General features: G+C 37.0%; 2 protein-coding genes across 3 annotated transcripts; both read left to right on the top strand.

The window, feature by feature from the left end:
* Window positions 1–882: 882 nt before the first annotated feature.
* On the top strand, window positions 883–2,730 carry LOC136062667 (uncharacterized). The gene is made up of 5 exons (XM_065762008.1): window positions 883–1,210; window positions 1,302–1,395; window positions 1,520–1,561; window positions 1,952–2,040; window positions 2,703–2,730. The coding sequence occupies exons 1-5, from the start codon at window positions 1,083–1,085 to the stop codon at window positions 2,728–2,730; spliced, it is 381 nt and encodes a 126-aa protein (XP_065618080.1). The 5' UTR covers window positions 883–1,082.
* Window positions 2,731–3,695: 965 nt separating this feature from the next.
* Window positions 3,696–12,101, top strand: LOC111988172 (GPI ethanolamine phosphate transferase 2). Of its 2 annotated transcripts, XM_065762004.1 has the most exons (12): window positions 3,696–3,810; window positions 4,346–4,426; window positions 4,923–4,975; window positions 5,059–5,161; window positions 6,032–6,175; window positions 6,589–6,685; window positions 8,323–8,548; window positions 8,643–8,796; window positions 8,919–9,935; window positions 10,889–10,981; window positions 11,123–11,403; window positions 11,792–12,101. In XM_065762004.1, the coding sequence occupies exons 1-12, from the start codon at window positions 3,805–3,807 to the stop codon at window positions 11,925–11,927; spliced, it is 2,391 nt and encodes a 796-aa protein (XP_065618076.1). In that variant the 5' UTR covers window positions 3,696–3,804; the 3' UTR covers window positions 11,928–12,101. The 2 variants fall into 2 exon arrangements, with proteins under 2 accessions (XP_065618076.1, XP_065618077.1); XM_065762005.1 differs by lacking the exons at window positions 3,696–3,810; window positions 4,346–4,426; window positions 4,923–4,975 and having other exon boundaries at window positions 5,069–5,161; window positions 6,000–6,175.
* Window positions 12,102–21,836: the final 9,735 nt, after the last annotated feature.

Raw genomic sequence — 21,836 nt, 5'->3', positions numbered from 1 at the left:
GTTTAATTTTGGTTTTCATATTTTATTTGCAAGTTATTTAATTAATTTATTTTTTTTTTCCAAATATAATTAACGTTATGACCAAGCAGTTTTTAGTTCACAAATCTATATTAATAATGAATTTATAGTAGAAATTTAATTATTTCGGTTAATTAAATATAATATTTTTTGTTTATGAATTTATAAAGAATAGATACAATTTTAAAAAATGTTGTATAACTTTTACTTCAAAATAGATCATTTATTTGATTAATAAATTACACTTAATAATTTGGATATCTGAAGAATTTATTCACAAATTTAAAACAATTCAAAAAGTTTAGTTGAACATCTATTTGACACAAATTGACATCTATTTGACCCAAATTGATATCTTAGATGGAAGACGTATACTTTATAACAAATTTTGATATCTTAGTTAGAAGAGGTGTGTATTTATTTTATTTTATTTTTGATAGGAAGGTGTGTGAATTAGTATTACATCAATTGTTCCTTTATGTAGATCATAGGTGATTTGGTTGCATCATTTTGGTACTCTTTAGAAATGGTGGTCTCATGAGACCTTTGTCTCATTTGCATATCATAACAGAGTATAATCATTTCTTAATATGAGTAGTGACAGTTACATATGTTACACATTGTGTATTCGAAGCACAGTTAAAAACACGTACACAATTTCATCATTTTACAACTATAACTAAAACATAAAAACATGCATTCAAGTTAAATGGTATGGTAGTGTATAACTCACACGAATGACCCGTTTAGTAGGGCATTTTAAATGTATATTTTTAGTTTTTAAACAATATTACGCATATTTTTTTACCTAAGTTTTTCAAAAAAATTACAAATAAGACTGCTCAAGCTCCACTACCTTCTTTTTGTATATTTCAATTTAAAATTTAAACACAAGAAAAGAAAAGAGATGCAAAATGCTTCCTTCCAACTGAATTCGTATTCGCTCGCTCTTCCATCAGCAGTTGAGATCCACGAAGCATAGCAAAAAGACACAGTGGTAGTCTTTGGGGTTTTTCCAATTAATTTCTCTTTGAGTCTGAGTCTAAACCCCTAAATGAAATGAAATGTCTTCTTCGTTAACTTGCACTAAGCTAACAATACTCACAATAACCGGAGTTACAATCCAAATCATTGGCCTCTTACTCTTCGTTTATGGCTTCTTTCCCGTCAAACCAGCCCTCTCCGGCGTCAGGTATAACTATAATCCCTCAATTCTCTCTCTCTCTCTCTCTGCAATCAAAACAATTTCACAGTTTCTTTTCCTTCCTTCGCTTACGATTCAGCGGCGCCGAGAGTTTCCGAGCTCCGACGTGTACTCCGGTTCACAATCAGACTGACTCAGATCTGCCTCCGCACAACCTCAAATCGCTCTATGAGGTCTGTTTTTATTGATTTGTGCTCTATGTAATTTGTATCAATTTATTTTTTATTATTATTTTTTTAATTTTTTTAAATTCTTGTTGATGCTGTATTTGAAAATTGGTGGTGTGTGTTAATGTAGGAACTATCTGGAATTGCTCCATTTGACAGACTGGTTTTAATGGTATGTAAAGCTTACCTTATGAACCATATCCGTTAAAAATCAATGTCTCGAAAATTAAAGTTTGAGATTGTTTTCATTTTGGCATTTTACGTTTCAAAATTTATATCATGTTTGATTTCGCATTCATATTGACCATGCTTTTTGTTTCTCGATTAAGCAATGTTACCTGGATATTGGATAATGCCACGTTTCACTAGATTAGTTACCGAAATGGATGGCGATGGCATGGCCAATATGAAATGGAATCAAACATGGAGGGCCAGAATGAAAACAACTCCAAACTTAAATTTTACTTTAGTTAAATCGATAAATGTTGGGCCATTAAATGATGCTATGTAATATAATGGGATAAGGTTCAGTTTGTCATTTATTACAACCATGTCAGTTTAGGTTATTGATGGTCTTCCAGCAGAATTTGTGCTTGGTAAGGATGATAAGCCTCCGCCCAAGGCTTTGATGGACGCTATGCCGTACACTCAGTCTCACACACACACACACACACACACACACACATATATATATATATATATATTTTTTTTTTTTTGGTGTTTGGAAAAAGTAAAAATCCCAAATTATAATAAATGTAAATTATTAATCTTTACCCAAAAAATAGAAGAGCCTCTGAGCATGCACGTGAAAGGCTAGTTATACATTAATCCGTTTGAATTATCATGAGTAAAAAAATAATAATTTGTATGTATTATCTTGGATGTATTCGATGATGGATTTATTGGTATGAAATATCATGTTCAATCAAGCATCTAACACAATATTAATCTATATTCAATTTAACACAATATTAATTTATGACCAAAGGCTGAAACATCATTTCTTTATATATATATATATATATTTAAAAAATAAAAATTGTATTACAAAGTTTTTATACTTACAAAATCATATATTATTTTTATCTGAAATAGTATGAATATATATAGAGAAAGTTATTCTCTGTATGTTTATTTATTATTTACTATAATGGTTAAGTGGTATTGTGAATAAACACAAGAATTATGATGCACTCTAACAAAGTTAATAATGTTCTCTTATAAATTTAAAGATCAATTTACTTGCATAAAAGGTAACATTTATTTCCTTCTTCCTCTCCACATGCATTTTGATATTGCATTTATTGCAAAAGATGGTACAACAAGAAGAGCTCATTTTAGTCTTCCTTATAAAGACTAAAAACAAAATAAAGAGAAAGTAGAGAAAGTTAGAGATCAGTGTAATTTTAAATTCAGTTGGGTGGTCCCTAGTATCAATTAAAAACATAAAAAAATTATAAAATTATATATTTGTAAAAATAGAATGATGAAAATTACTTTTTGAAATTGTTTAAGAGAAGGAAAGACTATCAAAACTTTGCCTAATCACATATGTGTCAAGTCTAATTTCCAATTTTTTTCCCTACAATGTAATACTTTTCATTTTTAATAATTCGAGATTGCTAAATTTTTAATGACAAAAATATCTAAGGAATGTGATGATTTGTGCATTTTTTGGGTGAAATAATTTTGTATATAAATCGCATCACACTCTTAGGTAATTTTGTGACTGAAAAATCCATTAATTAAAAAAAATTATCTTTTAGAAAAATAAAAAGTTACATTTTAAATAATATTACACACATTTTCACTTACACATATTTTAAAAAACTACAAATAACATTAATCAAACTGCTTTATTAATCACCCTCTAAAAGTTGGATTCGGTATTTAAAAAAGAAAAAAAAGGAAAAATCAAGTTATTGGGGGCGTGTGGCAGTTTTATAAAATACAATACATAAGAGCACTCACAGCAGTGGTGCTAAATAGGTATAATGCTATATTTTTAGCTTAAAATCACAAAAAACATCATGCAGCAGTGGAGCTAAATCTAAAAGATTTAGCTCCACAGCTACAGTACACATCTATATTTAGATGTGTACTGTAGCACACAGGTAAAAAAAAAAAATTATTTTTTTATTACATTCCTCTCTCATCTCTCATTTAAATAATCTTTTCCCATTTCTATCTCTCCGGCTTCTCTTTTTTTTTCTGCTGTGGACTGGTGGTGGTGGTGGGGGTGGTAGTGATGGTGGTTGTGACTGTGGCTAATGGTAGAGTGGGTTGTGGGTGGTGCTGTTGATTTTTTTTTGGGTGTGATATATTATTTTATTAGAGTAGTTATATTATTTTATTGTAATATTTATATTATTTTATTGTGTTAGAAGCTAAAATAGATCCACTGCTGCAGCACGTATGCAGGTATAATAGATAAAGTGATTTTTGGTGTAGCTAAATAGCTAAAATTTTGCCCCCACTGCTGTGAATGCTCTAAGTATTCATAGCTCCATTTTGTGGGTTCATTTACAAATGAGTTTTTTTTCTTTTTCTTTTAAAGAAAAAGTTCATCCTGATTTTTAATAGTCAGCATGATGATTGATAGTATTTTTATATTTTTCCCCACACCAGAATGTTGCAAGATTGCATGTGATGATATAAATTGTGTATACCCTGTTGTGAAAAAATATGTATCTTATCTCATATCCAAATAAACTGGAGAAATTGCACATTTCCCATGCCATGTTACCACGATCTAGTTAGGCCAGTATTTTGACATTTCTGGTTGGTCATAAATGGTTACTACTTGTTTTTGTTGTTTCTACATGATCTTTTGTCAACACTCATAAAATCAGCTTTAATAATTTGCAACTTTCATCTGAGATTCTGGAGTGGTTCAGGAATGAAGGTTTTATCATTGACTAATTGCAACAGATACTCAAGTTTCTTCTTGTGACAGGTAAAAGATACTGTACAAGTAGATCAAAATGTTTCTCGGCATTTGGGGGATGAGCTAAGCAGAGATGACTGGGATCTTATGGTTAGTCTTTGTTACTAGTCGACCAATAATATCTTCTTAGTATTTCCACTAGTGATAATGGTTATAATGCCTTTGAAATTAATGTCTGCTGGCTTCTTCTTGAGCCTAACATAACTTTTCCTGTCTTAGCTTTAGTTCTTCTTAGGATTACTAGTAACTCTGCTTACTTGTTATTATTCAAAATCTTAAGAATAAAATTTGATCATAAGCTTTCTTTCCACTACATAGATTTCTGTTGCAGAAGATACATACGTTGCACAAGGTTGTGTGCTTTGATACTTGCTTTGTACTTCAGAAATTTCTCTTTCTAATTTGTAAACTATGTATATTAAATTTATTTATTTGTATTGCAACAGCGTCCAATGTAATGTATTCAGATTAATGTTTGTTTAATAATTCTTTATAAAAGTTATAATATTGCTGTTTGGATGATGAATTCAATTTCCACTTTGAGAGGTAATTCATTCTCTTGCTTTAACTGAAGCTATTGTGTCAGGTTCTACATTATCTAGGGCTGGATCATGTGGGACATATTGGTGGGCGTAACAGGTATAACACTGCGAATCTTATCCAAATTATTTTGGATATTATTTTTCTTAGCTTCACTATTGATTTTTATTAAACTATTTCAGCATCTTAATGGCCCCAAAACTTTTGGAGATGGATAAGGTGGTGAATATGATTCATACAAGTGTTATTGCGGATCAAGAGAATGGCCAAGGACAGACCCTTTTGGTTTGTGATTCCTCCTTTTTACCCTTCTTGAGAATTTTAGTGTATTATTGATTATCATTCAGATTACTTTGATCCATATAAATAGGAATATGTGAATTTTGTGTGCCTAATGTTAGTGTAGTTTGTGAGCATGATATTAATTGCTGGCCCACTATCTAAAGATCTAAGCATTTGGGATTGATGATCTCGTCTTTTTGGGGGGCAAAAAGAGTGGCTCTTCAGTTCTATTCTAAAACTTTAATGTCTTTTTGACTGCCATTTTTGGCCTTTATTTTATAAGAGTGGCCCTTTAGCATATTGAAGGTCAAATGATGAATTAATGATTGTTTGTTTCCTCCCCCCCAAATTTTTTAGGAATATGATACATGCTTTTACCCATCTAATCTGGAAATATCTGATTATCCACATTAATTGCTTGCTTATCCCTTTTTGGAGTCCTGTTTGTGTAAAGCAGCTATATATGTTTTCATGCAGGACTCTATGTTCTTAGTATTAGTAAGTAGTATACTAACACGTAATGTGCACACTGATTATGATTGTTAATGTTTTGTGTTAGCTTTTTTTTTTGCTATCATTGTCTTCATTTTATGTAGAACCATACTGCTATGCCCTTTTAGTTGTAGTTGTTTCAACAGTTTGATATTCACATGGTCATAACTTCTGTTTTGTTGATGTGTTTCTATTGCCCGTTTTTGGCTATCTTTCTTCATTTTGTGTAGAACTCTACTGCTATACCCTCCTGGTTGTACTTGTTTGAATAGTTTGATATTCATATTGTCATAACTTCTGTTTAGCTGTTCAAGCTGTAAAGTCCATTCAATACATTGAATTTTCTTAGGTATCTGTCTCTTTAATGAGTTTTACTCATAGGTGGTTGTAAGTGACCATGGCATGACATACAACGGTAATCATGGGGGCTCCTCATTTGAAGAAACCGACTCCTTAGCTCTTTTTATTGGCCTGAGAAATCATGTCTCTGATTATGCATTGTACACTCTCAATACAGTTTACCAGGTAATTAAGCTATTGAACTTTAGGCTTCCTTTAGATTATTTCTTTGTTTATTTCTATGTAGAAGATATTAAATTCAGATAAATTATCAATTGTCTCAAAAGTTTAAGCTATTAGAAAATGGTGAATTTAATTAATTAATCATAATTCTAACATTCTCCATCATGTGTGGGCCTAAAGTGGGGCCTAACACGTGGAGTTTTTAATATTTTAAATGGGAGGTAGAATGGAGTCAGGGATCGAATTTAGGATTTCTTGCTTTGATACCATTATAAATTAACGCTTGGCCCAAAAGCTTAAGTTGTTAGAAAATGGTGAATAATCACTTAATCATAATTCTAACAAATTCTTTAATTGATGACTTCATTCAAGGTTGTAATGATGTTCATTAATAGACTCTGATTCTTGTGACCCAGGTTGACATTGCACCTACATTAGCCCTTCTATTTGGTGTGCCAATTCCTAAAAACAATGTAGGTGTCCTTCTCTCGGGCACTTTTGGTTCATTTACAGGTTCTCTCTCTCTCTCTCTCTCTCAATTGCAAAACAAAAGAAAAGAGTTCAGAAAAAAGCTTTTAAAGAAGGAAATAGAAGTAGATGATATGAGTATGAAATCAAAAGCTGCTTTAATAATGGAGGGCTTCATTACTCATTATCCTCATTGAAGTTAGATCAAATGCTTTAATTCACAAATGCTGTTTGAATTAACCCTTTGTTGTCTGCTCACACTTGGTTAAAATTATACGTTAGTCCTATTAACTGTATGTGTACTCAATATCTGGTTGTTTGTCATAGGATTTTTCATACAAATAGATTGATGGATGGATGGAGAGGAGAGGTACTTCAGAAAGTTAGCTATTAAGTTATGCCCTGTAAGCATTGGATGAGTGACAGGAAAGGAAATGATAGAATAAGAAATACTCATCCATATTACTAAACGGGATCACCCAAAATTGGAACTGTGTCTGTACTATGCTATTTGTTGCTTACAACATTTTGTATGTAGGATGGCCTTGGAAGCTTAGCTTTTTTTTTTTTTTTTTTTTTTTTTTAAAATTTTTTTAAATTTTTTAAATTTTTAATTTTTTATATTTAATTTTTAATTTATTTATTTTTTAATAAAGTTAAAACATATGAGTGCTAGAGGGAGGGCTTGAACCTCTAACCTTTTGGTTAACAGCCACAGAAACCTTTGAAATTGGTTCTACAACATTCTACAACTTCAAGTGTGCTTACAATAACTTGGCAGTATGTTGCAGATTAACTAGGTTATTTTTTGTTATGTTTTTGATTTAAGTATGAAAAAATTGAGTTTCTTTATTTTGACTTAAAACTTCATTAGGAAGCTGACTTGAAAGCTTTTGAGGATGAACCACATTTATTGTTAGGATCTTTATTTCGGGAGGTATCTTACCGATGGATAACATGGTAGTGTAACTATTATTGAGAAAGGATCATTGTCCAAACATTTATGTGAACATATAAATTTTTTCATGGAGATTGTTGACTGCTCAGTGTTTTTAAGATTTTCACTTGGAGTTTTGATGATTCATGTGATTCTTGAGCATTCTTCTAAAATGGGGTTATATTTGTTTTCTTTAGTTATTTGACTTCCACACTGATTGCTGATTACTTCTTGATTAGTTTTTCATTTTATGAACTAAATGTAGATTGGTTTTCTAGAATTCCTGTGTAAATGTTAACTTTTTCTGTGTCTTTATCATCATCTGTACCTCTGAAAAATCTAGTCGTGTACATTTGAGACTGATAGATATTTGTTGGCATATATTACACTGAAATAGGTGCAGACTGTTAATAGTTTCTGTAGTGTCAGATCTTGCAGTGGACTAATCAGATTAAAGGCCGGCATGCAGAAAACTTATAATACCTTTTATTCTCATATTATATGTGAACTTGTGTACTACAATTAAAGTTTGGGTCAAGGCTTAGTTGAGTTGCATTTATAATATATGTTGTCATCTGATTTGATCCTGTTTCCTTGTTTGTTTTTATTTTTACGTTTTTTTTTTTAATTAGTAATAGTTTTTTTTATAATTAGAATAGAGGGGAAAGTTCTTGTAAAATGGATGTGTACACAAAACTCTCCTAAAGTTAAAAAAAAAATGTTTTTTTGTTCTTGATGAGTTTAGATGATCAACAACTGAAAGCATTGGAGTTAAATTCCTGGCAGTTACTCAGATTACTGCAAGCACAATTACCTGGTTTATCATGTGAAAATTCCCTATGTGATGGCTTTAGTGATGATCAAGGGTGTAGGATAAATAAGTGCAGTGGGAATATAGAGAATACGATTTGCTGCTTATATTTGAAAGCCACAATGCTTCACAGTTCATGGAGGTTGAAGGATGTCTCCAGGTGGGTACATGATGCCATATATCATAATAATCATGAAAGTGAAATTCGTTGGAAACATTACTGGTGCCTAATGTTGCTGCTTTTGTAAATCCAGTAGGTCTTATAATAGGGAAGACTACAGTGGCATAGTTGCAGCATATTATGAGTTCCTGAAAACTGCAAGTGAGTGGTTATCACGCAGAGTTACTGATGTATGTCTATTCCTTTTTAAAGTTTCTGTGTTGATTGAAAGTCTTTTCAATGTGAAGGTGAAGAAAAAATCCATGGTTATTCTCAGTGTGGGGATATCAGCAAATTGTCAATTTTGTCATCCTGTTGATCTTGTGTTCCTATTTTATCCCTTTTATTGACAATTCTTGTTATTTTCCAGAAACCTGTTAACCTTCTTGCTTTTGGAGTTGCAGCAATGATGCTGTCATGTCTGATATTGTTGAGCCTTATATTTTTTTTCTACAAAGAAGTTTACAATACAAAGATGCAACAGTGTTTTGACTCAAAGTATAGTATGCACACTTGGAGTTTAGACGAGACTTTTGTCTTGGGAGTTATTTTGATACTTGTTGTAAGTATGGGTTCAAGTTCCATGGTAGAGGAAGAGCAATATATTTGGCATTTTGTGACCTCCACATTAAATATGTTATTACTCCGTAAAATGATGCAGTCCCTCCTAGTGGAGGCATCACGAAGTTTGTTTAGATTGTACAAGGGAAATAAGAAAATTGCTTTTCAAATGTGCTCCATCTTTGTGCTTATTATTTCGGGAAGAACTTTGAGAGGCTGGCATCAAGGAGGTGTGAATTGGACCTATCTTCCTGACATTTCAAAGTGGCTTGAGAATGCTGGAAGCAACCATGTAAAATCCATTCAGCTAGTCTCTGGCCTCCTGATGATCAGCTTGTGCTTGTTTGCTCTATCTTTATCAGGATCAAGGAGAAAAATTAGTCTGGTGGTTGGGTTTAGCTTTTTGATGTTTGGGCTGTTGGTTTTGCAACATATCCAGAAATATCAAGACAACATATTTGCGTCATCAAATTATAATGCTACCTTATTGGTACAAATCATCTTTGCAGGTCTGGGTATTGCCACAATTGGGACTTTTGTGGCCTATCCATGGCTAATGCCTATTTGTGTATCTAAGATTTACTCAAGTCATCATAGCTTCATGTCAGGTTCTGTTCCCATTGAAATTCAAAACGAGTATCCGCTTCTTGAATTGAAAAATTCTTTATATTTGATTGGATGGGCATACCTGTTCTGTTGGTGTCTTCTTCAGCTACTACTACAACAACCAATTAATGCACTGCCTATGTTATTGCTTTTTGTGCAAATCTTGGCAAGCTTAATTTATGCTTCTAATGGCGGTGTACATCATAAGCAGTGGGTTGAGGTCAGTTTCGGTATCATCTTGTTATGAGTAAATGTTGATTTCCTCTTCTTTATGTTGAAAGCAAATAATTATTTTGCTGGGGCCAAATCTTAAAGAATACTGGCCTAACCAGATACATACAACATACAGCATATTAATTCAATTTATACTTCCAAATAAACTGGGGCCTGAATCTTTGACTAGTAATGACACCTTAAAATGGGTGTGTAAAAATTCAACTGCTTTGTGGACTTATAATCTTGCTTTGTTTAGTATGAAGGGAAAGAGACCCTTCTAGTTTAACAAAATTGACGGGTAGGATGATTGTCCAAATTGAGAACAATGTTTGCCTGAATTACAGCACCATGGCTCTTAACTTGGCAAATGTGTGGTTAATGAAAGCACTTTTAAGATTTTTTAAAATGTTCTTGTTGGCACAACTCTTTCCTTAAAAACACTTATAAGGTTAGATTTTATTTTATCTTTTGTTTAATACAAAGGAGAAAATATCACTATGTTATTTTAGTGTACAGATTTCTGGTGTGCTAATTATTTAGCAACATTCCTGAAAATAACAATAGATTTGCTTTCTAAGGTGTTAATACAAATTATAGGCTTGCATGCATAGTACTCTTTGTATAAGAATTGGGTAAATATATATTTCAGATTAATAAGATGTGAATGTTAATAAGGGTGGGAATTTATGGGATCTGTAAAATTATTTGTAAAATCTTGGGCTTGTGTTGGAAGACCTTGGCTTTAACCCACAATAAGTTAGAGCAATTGTAGTATTGTGCTTTCTTGTATCTCATTAAGGCTGACTTTGAGAACAATGACTGCACTTGAACTTGTACTCTATATTGGGTAAAATAGGTTAGTCGCACTGTCGCATTTATTGTCTTGTGATTAAATGTATTTCATTGGGACTAAATGTATTTCATGAACTAATTCTGGGAAATGTTGTTTTCTTCTAGATTGCTGCGTTGTACTATTTGGGAATGGCAGGCCATTTTGCACTAGGGAACAGCAATACTTTGGCTACCATTGATGTTGCTGGAGCTTTCATTGTATATCCTTTTCTTGTCTATTTTAGTTTACAACATAGAGAAAAGTACTTTTTTATAAACAAACTTTGTCATCTGCACTGTGTTTGTGATCTACAAAGCCCTGGGTTATCTAATTTTCCCTAATTGTTTTACCCAATGCAGGGTATGTCAAGTTACTCAACCCTACTTTCTGGCATCTTAATGTTCATCATCACCTATGCATCCCCCAGCTTTTTTCTTCTTAGCATAGTGATGTATATATCAGTGGACACAAGCTATCTTGTAATTCCCCAGAAAGCAGATTCAGAACATCTTCTCAAGAATATGCTTGCATTTCCTTGTCTGGTTCCACTGGGCGTGAATTCCATTATCTTGACGGCATACACCATCGTACTGCTGTTGATGAGGAATCATCTATTTGTTTGGAGTGTCTTTTCTCCAAAGTAAGTCTTCAATTGAACCTAAAGTGTGCTGACCATCATTATACTAGTAGCATGTGCATGTAGGAATTGACATTTAGTTGCATGGGCCAAGGGGTTGCTATAATTCCATGATTCTAACTAAAATTCCATCTTCCCTCCTCTCTCTCCCTTTTCTTTTCCGTCTAGAATTCTGTTCATCAAGTATTTCCTTGTATGTTGTCCTTTTATTTTTTTGTTATGATTCAATAGTTACAACTTACATCAATGGGGGAGTGGAGATTTAAACCCTGGACATCTCCATTGGAAACACTAGAAAGTGCAAGCTACAAGGCTCTTGGCTGCTTGTATGTTGTCTAAGTTAGCTATTTCCATACATTATTGAAACTTATTGTGTGCATTATTCTTTCAGGTACCTCTATGTCTGTGCAACAACATTATGCGTCTATATAGGTGTGTCTTTTGTGGCTGCAACTGTGATTTATTCATATTTGGTGCTGGCCGTCCGGAAAAGGATGCAGGGCTTCTCTAGTATTGACACAAGATAGAACTCACCAAGAAACCCAGTTTTGATTCTTATAACCAATGCACAACTATTTCTTTTCCTTTTTCTTTGTTTTGATTCATTGAAAAAAAAAAATTTATTTGAACAGTGAAGCTAGTTGGAATGATATTATGAGGTATTTAAGAAATATTACTATGTTATTTTAGTCATTTCTCTCCGTTATGACCCAATGCACCATGTCAATTGGTATAAATAAGATCACACAAAGTAGACAAGGATGGCCTATGATTGAAAAATGGAGGAAAGAAAATATTAAATTGGAGACGGGGGTAGAACTACAACCAAGGGTGTGGGGACTGTGCCCCCAATTATTATTTTTTTTTATTTTTTTAAATCCATTATAATATTTATAACTGTTAAACATTTTTTAAGATATAGGCTACAAAATAGGAGTTGGCCCTTTATTGATGCCCATTTTTTGACAAAGGGCTCAACAGCAGAAGAAGCCCAACAATAGAGAAGGTGAGAAGGAAATGATGGGCAAAATGGTAAAGAAATAAGGAAACAAACTTGGCGGGTTGAAGTAGCAGGATTGATGGCCAGCAGGCCCACGAAAATAAAAAGAGGTAAAGAAGAAGTAAATGGGCTGAGGAAGTCCAATGAATGAAGTAGTAAGCCTGTTGGAATAATAAGAGATAAAGAGGAAGTAAATGGGCCGGGGAAGCTCAGGAAATGAATTGGTAAACTTAATGGGTTGGCTTAATGGCTAATAAGCTCAAAAGGGTAATAAGAGGTAAATATGTAGTAAATGGGCTGAGGAAGTTTAAAGAATTTAACAAAAAAGCATATGAGAGTAAAAGAGGTAAAGAAGAAACAAATGAGCGAGGAAACCCAAGGAATAAAGTAGTAAAATGGGCCAGCAAGGTAGAAATGTTGGCCAATAAGCCCAATAGAAGTAAAGATGTGAAAAGTGGGCCAAGGAAGCTCTGAGCAAAAGATTGATGAAGAAATGGGTTGACATGGCAAGAACATCAGCCCATAAGCCCACAGGGTAATAAGAAATAAAAAAAGAGGTAAAGTTATAACAGACACAATGAGGTGATATGACAGGATTAGTGCCCAAAAGGCCTATGGTCATAGAGAAGAAAAGCACGGGCTAAGCAGGAAGATGAAGGCTTTTGCCCAAGCGATACCCAGTCCAAGAAGGGATGAAAGGAAGAAAATATGAGCCTAAATGCCTACACATCCTTCACGCCATAAAAGATAAATATCAACTAGTATGCACAACATAATCAAACAAACGCAAAGGTAGCAGAAATGGTGTGAAGGCCAGAAAGACAAATTCAAATGGAGTGGAGCATGCACAAAGGGCCAAGGCACTACTTACTTGTACCCAGCCAATACATGGGAGGTGGGCCACGGGTCAAGGTTTTCAGAGGGCGTGGTTTGGTGGTGGGGAGAAAATGGGGTCTATTTTAGGGTTCTTGCTTAAGCTTCTTTGGAAGAAATGTCCTGTTAGGATGACATCTCACCCAAAAAAGGTAAGTACGGGCTGGGACCACTTGATACATGCTATCGAGGTAGGTGATGAGGTAGCTTAATCTTTATCCAAATAAGTGAAACAAAATCAGAGAGAGGTAAGAAACAAGACAAGTAATTTTGTCTAGGAATGGAGAGTGGTGCAACCAACACACTTTGTGTAGAGGTAGTGGCTGGGTAGTCGGTAGGCTAGTGAGCAGTTCTGGAGGGATACCCATAAAGAGCCAAAAGTAGTTGAGGGACAAAAATGGTAAATCCCACAATGCAGTGAAAGGGGGACAAACAGAGGAGAGATAGAAAGAAAGGAGAGAATAGAAAACAAAAGAATACACAAAAAAACTAGAGAGAAAACAAATAAAGACTGGAAAGAAAACCAAAGAGGAAAAATGAATGGTAGGAATAAAGGCATGCATTAACAAGCTACCTTTTCTCTCCCTCTTGATAGACCCATTTTATAGAGATTAAGAATCGAAGCTCAAACCATTTATGCCCTTTCTCCAAAGTGTGTAACTTCTATGGCAGGAGCCTTTCTTGAGGTTACTCGCATTGAAGACTGGTTCCTTTCTTGGGTCTGCTTCTGCTGAAAAGTTCAGCCTATTGTTTGGTAGACAAACTCTTTCCTTTTTCTTTACTATTTGTACTTGTTGAGTGGTTTGCCTCTTGTTCAGTTATTGAGTTATTTACCTTTTCTACTGTAGTATTATCTCTATTTGCTGTATTATTCTGTTGTAACTCTGTTAACCAATTTCTTGGCATTAGTTGTATTTATTCCATATAGTATTGTAGTTACCTTGCTATACTGTATTCTTGCCATAACATTTGTAACAGTTGTTGCTGCTGTGGCCAGGCCATACACTCAGCCCACAGTGCTCATGTTAAGATGCGTCTACATTGGGTTGGCTCAACTTGTGCACAAGTTGGCTTGAAGCGTAGCCCTAGTACGGCCAGTCCTAACTCTCTTACCTTAAACTAACAGGTTGTAGCGTAGCAGGAGGGTTGAGGCTCAACTACGCAAAAAAGGCCCACCACATTTAAATTGACAACTTCACTAGGGAGTTGGGAGAAAGATAGGGAAAGTAAGCTAATCCCTCGCAAGTTATGCCCCCAAGATTGAAGACGATGCGAAATATGAGTGCTGTGCCATCATAGGCAGAGTCAAGGCTAGCCACGCCACACTAGCCCAACCAAGCAAAGGGTGCCAATGGAGTGGGGGCTAGGCCACAATAGTAGCAAAGGAATCCTGTTGAACGCAGAACAATGCTTCGTCATGATGGTTGATGTAGTATCGCTACTAGAGCAAGAAAAGGCCAAGGTGCTTAAGGAGAGATTCTATTCACGAAGACCTCCTTACTCATTAAGGATACTCAGCAAGTCTTATCCTGATAGATACGATCCACGAACCTGAGCATAGTATGATGGCAGAAGGGGAAGCATCGTTGAGCATGTAAGCAAGTTTATTGACACCCTTGGTCCCTACACAGCAGACGAGGACCTTTGCCTCCGAGAGTTTTCAAAGTCCTTATGTGACTAGGCATATACCTGGTACACTGGCTTGAAGCCAGGATCAATCCCAATGTGGGAGGATATGGTAGATGTGTTCTACACCAAGTATTTCCACGGAGAAGAAATGGTGACACTCGCAACTTTGCAAGGTACTAAACAGAGAAGCGGCGAAGACCTCATGGAGTATATCAAGATGTTTAGGGACATAAACCTTGATTGCTATGATCACTGTGAAAAGAAGACGTTGGTGGAAATTTGTATGGGCAATATGATCATGGAATATAGAGCTATCTTGAAAAATTTAGAAATCTCCCAGTTTGCCCAGTTGCTACAAAAGGCCAGAAAGATGGCCCAATCAGTCAGGCCTAGCTTTGACAAGCACAAAGAGCGGAGGTCCACATTGCAAGCCATGACAGTGTCCACCGGCGAGAAGAAAAGGAAGTCAGAAGGAAAGGAGTACGAGAGCCCTCCTCCAATACGATGCACACCAAAGGAGCAGGATGTGCTTTTAGACAAAGGGATTGCAGACGGGGTTTTCAAACCCAATCATGTTTCCAGAGAGCCCATTGAAGAAGAATGGAGGGACCCACATTTCTGCCACTTGCATAATTATTTGCAGCACGCTACCACAGAATGTTGGGCACTTCGCAGACTGGTACATCGCAGGATCAAAAAAGGAACCCTTGAATTGTCCCAACTAGAGGTATAAAGGAACCCACACCCCAATCATAATGGGAAGGGGATAGCAGTAGTTGTCATTTATGCAGATTCAGATGAGGACGAAGAGGAAAGACTGGCACTGCATGCCGCAGCCATCACAACCCTGTAGAAAAGCTCTCGGTTCAAGAAATTGTTCGACTAACTAGAGCTCACAGCAAATGAACGAAGGATGGCCATAGAGGCTTTAGTAGGCATTGCTTCAGGAGCAGGAGTAGAATGCCTTACTGCAGAAGCCTAGACTAACAGGGTCTTCCTGCAAGACACTAATGAGATCACTTTCAGTGATGAAGACATGGGGATGGGATACTCAAACCACAGAAGGCCCCTTTACTTAGAGGCTTCCATAAATCAAATTCCCATTAATAGAGCCCTGGTCAACACGGGCGCTTCAGTAAATCTTATCCCACTCAGCACGCTGCAAGCAGTAGGAATACCGGAAAGCAAGATTCAAGGATGCCTAATGGAGGTGACGGGGTTTAGAGGAAGAAGCAAGTACACAATAGGACACATACAACTATGGCTGAAGGTAGGCCTAATAGCCTTTCTAACCCGATTCCATGTGGTGAAGACATAAGTTTCCTATCATATACTATTGGGAAGGCCATGGCTACACAAGCATCTCCTCATTCCATCCACCTATCACTAGTGTGTGAAAGGGAGATTAAATGGCAGGATGATATAGATAGCAGCAAACCTATCCCTATACGAGTAGGCCTTCCATTTGGTTGAGACTATGTTCTACGACGAATGGGCACTATCTAGAGAAAGTTCATTATCTAAGCCAACTGGCACTTTCGTCCCTAAGTGGGAGGACATTCAAGATGACCTAGAACCTGATTTGAGGGAATTGTTGATGCGAAAAAGAAAAAGGAAAGAAGCACCAACTCCGGAGTAAGGCTATATGCCACGATACGTTAGGGTCTGAACACTTGAAGGTAGGATAATATACAAATTATGAAGGTGTGCAGGGCCTATTTACAGCACGTAAGGGGGTCTCGAAAGAGAGCCATAAAATAAGACTCTAGTATGCTATGTGGCCCAAGAAGGTTTGAAAGAAGAAAGTGACACAGAAAGTGAAAAGAAGATTGCGGTAGAAAAAGAAGCACAAGTAATGGCAGAAGAAAAGATGGAAGAAATCAACCAAGGCACAGACCCACAGAAGCCAAGACCAATTTCAATAAGTTCAAAGTTGTCGGGAGAGGAAAGAGAATTAATCCTGCTGTTGAAGGAGTTCAGAGATGTTTTTGCATAGGATTACAATGAAATGCCTAGGCTAGACCTAGGGTTGGTGGTACACATGCTCAATGTGGATCTTGGGGCTAACCTAGTAGCCTAGCCTACCAAGGTGTTCCACATTGAAATAGAAGATCAAATAGTAAAGAAAGTACATAAATTATTAGCTGTTGGGTTCATCAAACCAATTTAACACCCATGGTGGCTGTCCAACATTGTACCTGTGAAAAAGAAGAACAGGCAGATATGATGTTGCATCAATTTTAGAAATCTTAATCGGGTTTGTCCTAAAGACGAATTCCCGTTGCCTAACATGGACCTGCTAATAGATTTTGCTGTAGGGAATGCCATGTTCTCTTTTATGGACTGATTTAGCGGATTCAGCAAGTGCAATTTATCAGCGCACCGTGATTGCCATATTCCACGACATGATGCACCAAGAAATGGAGAGTTATGTGGATGACATAGTAGTGAAGTCAAGAAGGCGGGAAGATCATGTCAAGTTTCTAAGAAATGTGTTCGAAAGACGTAGGCTTTTCAAGCTAAGGATGAACCCGTTGAAGTGTGCCTTTAGAGTATTTGTCGAGAAATTTCTAGGATTTTTGGTCCATAGCAGAGGGATAGATGTAGATCAGGCCGAAGTAGTGGCAATAGCAACTATGAAGCCACTAGCCACGGTCAAAAAGTTGAAAAGTTTTCTAGGCAAAGTCTTTTATATCAAGAGGTTTATCCCTGGTCTAGCATCAATTACTTTAGCTTTTACGAAGTTATTAAAGAAGGGGTAAAGTTTCGAGTGGGGGGATGTACAACAAAAAGCTTTTCAAAAGCTACAGCAGATTATGATGAACCTCCCCACAGTGCAAGCTCCAGTTTGTAGAAAACCGTTACTGCTTTACTTAGCCTCAAGCTCGTCTGCCATTGGGGCTTTGATAGCTCAAGAGGATGGAGGTGGTGTTTAGCAGCCAGTCTATTACATAAGTCATACCTTATGGGATGCTGAGACGCATTATCCCAGGGTAGAAAGGGTATGCTTGGCAATCGTCTATGCATCGCAAAGGCTGCGTAATTACTTTTTGGCCTATGAAGTAAATCAGATGATGAAGTCTCACGTGATCAAAGCACTTCTTCGGCAACCCATTTTGTTCAGCAGAATATCTCAATGGTTGTTACAATTATCACAGTATGAGTTGAAAGCAGAAACACCCAAAATGGTAAAGAGCCAGACCATAGCAGATTTGTTGGCCCAATTTCATGGAGAAGAGAAATTTTTGCTAGATGATGAGGTACCAGGAGAAGTAGCCTCGATAGAAGTGGCCGAAGAATAGTGGATCATGAAGTTCGATGGCTTCTCTACAGTAAACTCAAGAGGTGCAGAACTGGTCCTTTATCACAATGGTGAAGAGACATTGGCACTCTCATTCAAGTTAGAATTTCTATGTTCAAACAATAAAGCGGAATACGAGGCTTACCTGACGGGGTTGGCAACGGCCCTCTAGAGGGGGATCAAACTCCTGAGGGTGATAGGCGACTCCAATTTGATGGTCTACCAGGCTAAATGGAGCTTTTCTTTAAAAGAACCAAGTTTGGCCCTGTACAGAACGTTAATGCAAAGGATGAAGGAAAAGTTTTGTACATTTGAGATAGAGCACACTTAGAGGAGTGAGAACCGGTATGCGGATGTACTGGCCACGTTGGGCTCACAAATAGCCTTTAAAGGAGGAAGTGCCAGAGTTGAGATTAACAAGCGAAGGGAATCTGTAATTGAAATACTCCAAGAAAGGTTTCTGGAAAGGGAGGAATGCAAAGAAGATTGGAGGGCTCCCATCAGGAAGCCCTGTTGAAGGAAGAAGACGTGGCAGAATTGAAGACAGTAAAATACTATGTTCTGATGAAAGGCGAGCTGTATCACAGAATGCCAAGAGGAATTTTATCGAGATGTGTGGGGTATGAGGAGACCCAGAGAAAGCTAGAGGAAGTGCACAGTAGAACTTGTGGGTTTTGCGGGGAGGTTAGCTTATACCGAAGGTTGCAAAGAGTGGGTTTCTATTGGCCAAATATGAGTAAGGACGCAGACCTAATCCAAACCCGATGTGAAGCCTGCCATCTAGTCATAGATAGGGAAGAGAGTTACGCTGTGTTTACCACAGAGGATTGGAGAAGCCCATTAATGGGATACTTGACAGAAGGTGTCCTGCCACAGAAGCATGGAGAAATGTATAAACTTAGGAAGTTGGCAACCCATTACTTCCCGAACGAGTTCTTTTTAAGAAGGGATACGACGGAGACCCATTGTGATGTTTGGGGCTAGAAGAGGCCAACGAGATGTTGAAGGAGGTACACATAGGAGAATGTGAAGAGCACCAGGGAAGGAAGAAGCTATACCGATGTATATTACAGATGGGCTATTATTGGCCCACTATGAGGAGGGATGCAGCAGAATTTGTAAGGAAGTGCCATGGCTGCCAAGTGCAAGCTAATTTGATCCATAACCATTTGCAAAGCTTGCAGAGCATGATCATTCCACACCTAGGAGCTTGACTTGGTGGGACTAGTCAATACACCTTCCAATGGGTACATATGGATCATTGTGGTCACAGAGTATTTCACCGAGTGGGTAGAGGCAATGTCACTCCGCAAAGCCACTAGAGGAGCTGTAGCAAACTTCATTAAAGAAAATATCATTGTTCGATTTGGAGTACCCCATAATATCATAAGAGACAATTGTATGCCTTTTGTAAACAAGGAGGATGTTGGAATTCTACCAAGTGAAGCATCATCAGTCATCGCCTTATTACCGGCAGGGGAATGGGTAGGTAGAAGCAATAAACAAAACCTTCATTAAGATCATCAGCAAAATGAGTCAGGAATACATTAGAGGTTGGGTGACACATCTCCCAGACGCACTATGGGCTTATCAAAGCTCACCAAAATCTGCAACGTGATTCTCCCCCTTCTCTTTAGTATATGAGACAGAAGTGGTGAGCCTAGTGGAAGTAATGATACCATCCCTGAGGGTTATGTAGATGTGAAAGAAGGAAAAGGAGAAGGAAGTTTTTATTGCAGAAAGGTGTGAGGACCTGGAAGGGTTAGATGAGAAGAGGGGGGAAGCCCAAGTGTGTAGTTGCAGATACAGGCAAAGAATGACCGAAACTTGTGGCGGGACAATTAAAGAAAGAATGTTTACAGAAGGACAACTCATGTTGAGAACAATAGACCATGTTAGGCGAGGTATGACAGGACCATATAAATTCTCACCAAAATGGGAAGGACCTTTCGTAGTAAGGGAAGCACATGCAAGTGGGTATTATCGCCTAGCCTAGATGGATGGAAAAGATTTGATGGACCCCATTAATGGCAAGTGGTTGAAACGTTATTATGCATAGGGAAATATTATGTAATCATTCATTTTCTTTCTTGTTTTTTCTTTTTCCTCCAAGTGACTACCCTTGCAAGGGATATGGTGTCACAAGAAAGCATTGTTGCATGTTTTACTTGTAACTCATATTTAAAAGCAAAAAGCAGAAAATAATGAAGATCATGCATGAAGTATTAGTAGAAATATACTATACCATAAAGCATAATAATAGCTGTAGCAGATATAGCATAATAGATTACAAGCCTAAAATGTATAAGTCAAACTAGACTTATCAAATAAGTCATAAGTGCTGGAGAAATAAAGTGTACTATGGAGAGAAGGGAGGAAAGAAATAAACACAAGAGAAGGAAATAAAGCTACATCATCATAAGAGATAAACATCTAAGTGATCAAAGGCCTAAAATAAGGGTTTGGTTCTTGAAATGGCTAGAGCTATCGACACCAGAAAGAAGACGCTCACGATGTGCCTCTAGGTCTACCACCTCCTTCTTCAGATTCTCAATGCAAGCGTCAATGACGTCCACAGCAGGTTGGATATTCCTCATGAAGAAGGTTCGGGAAATCTCTCATAAATGGTCCAGCAGAAACACCATAGCAAACCTAACACGAATCAACTCCTGAACCAAAACCCTCCACTGAAAGATACTCTTAGTTGAAATAGTGTCGATGAAGTTATGCTCAATGTCGTTCATCATACATTCCAACAACTTGAGGAAGTGCTCTCTCGCAGAACAACTAAAGGGGAATCCTGCATGAAGTCCCCACGACAGCCTCCAAGCGTATAACACACTCTTTAGGTACCCGAAAGTCATGGAAGTCAACATAAGGAGATCTAGCACCCTAGAAGTCTGCTGGGTCGAGGTCATTGGTCCCAGCTTGCTCAAAACGGACAACGAATGCAGAACTGCTACCGATCTCAAATCAAGAGGTTGGAGCCACCTTGGCAGGATATGAACCTGAAAGAGAATATAAGGCACAATATAAGCCCTTAGGGAGAAAACGAATAAAAGAGATGGGTGCAATGACACAAATTCTGATTGAAGATGGTAAGGAAATTACCAGGACCAGCAGGAATGGGGGTTGTAGGCATCGTAGGACTTGCTGTAGACTTGGACTTCTCAGGCATGTTCGTGACTATGTGGTAAGAAAAATATGCAGAATAAGTAAAAGGATGCGTTAAGAAATGGCAGGAAGAAAAAGAAGAAGAAGACATAGCAGAGATAAAGGATACATACCTATAGCCTTGGTCCCCTGCTCATCATCGTCACTAGCCTCATCAGAATTAGAAACTCGTGTCCTCACAATGGGCTCATCGTCAGAATCTTTAAGGACCCCTTTAGACCCCTTATCGGAAGACAAGTCTGCGTCAGGCCTTTAGGTGACAAAACTGGGGATAGAGGACTGGGTGACAACTAAGGAAGAGCCATCCTTCACGGCTTGGGGGAGGGCAATGAAAGGATTGATGGTAGATATGATTGGAGGAGTAGCAGGAGAGGTGTTCTCGGTCTCGGACACCCCTGCAGGAGTGACTCCCTTTTGGGGAGTAGGGATCTCAGTAGGAATAGGTGTGGATTCCCCAAT

This window comes from Quercus suber, unplaced genomic scaffold (genome assembly GCF_002906115.3).
Source record: "Quercus suber isolate HL8 unplaced genomic scaffold, Cork oak 2.0 scaffold_438, whole genome shotgun sequence".
Lineage (NCBI taxonomy): Eukaryota > Viridiplantae > Streptophyta > Magnoliopsida > Fagales > Fagaceae > Quercus > Quercus suber.
This window is presented reverse-complemented; position numbering and strand designations above follow the sequence as displayed.

What these genes read in the sequence shown, in the direction of transcription:
- LOC136062667 (XM_065762008.1), top strand. Translation starts at nt 1,083, where the DNA reads ATGTCTTCTTCGTTAACTTGCACTAAGCTAACAATACTCACAATAACC. An exon ending in TTGACAGACTGGTTTTAATG is followed by an intron (nt 1,562 to 1,951) that starts GTATGTAAAGCT and finishes ATGTCAGTTTAG; the next exon opens with GTTATTGATGGTCTTCCAGC. An exon ending in GACGCTATGCCGTACACTCA is followed by an intron (nt 2,041 to 2,702) that starts GTCTCACACACA and finishes TTATTGCAAAAG; the next exon opens with ATGGTACAACAAGAAGAGCT.
- LOC111988172 (XM_065762004.1), top strand. An exon ending in AAAGTCTTTTCAATGTGAAG is followed by an intron (nt 8,797 to 8,918) that starts GTGAAGAAAAAA and finishes GTTATTTTCCAG; the next exon opens with AAACCTGTTAACCTTCTTGC. An exon ending in ATGTTGCTGGAGCTTTCATT is followed by an intron (nt 10,982 to 11,122) that starts GTATATCCTTTT and finishes TACCCAATGCAG; the next exon opens with GGTATGTCAAGTTACTCAAC.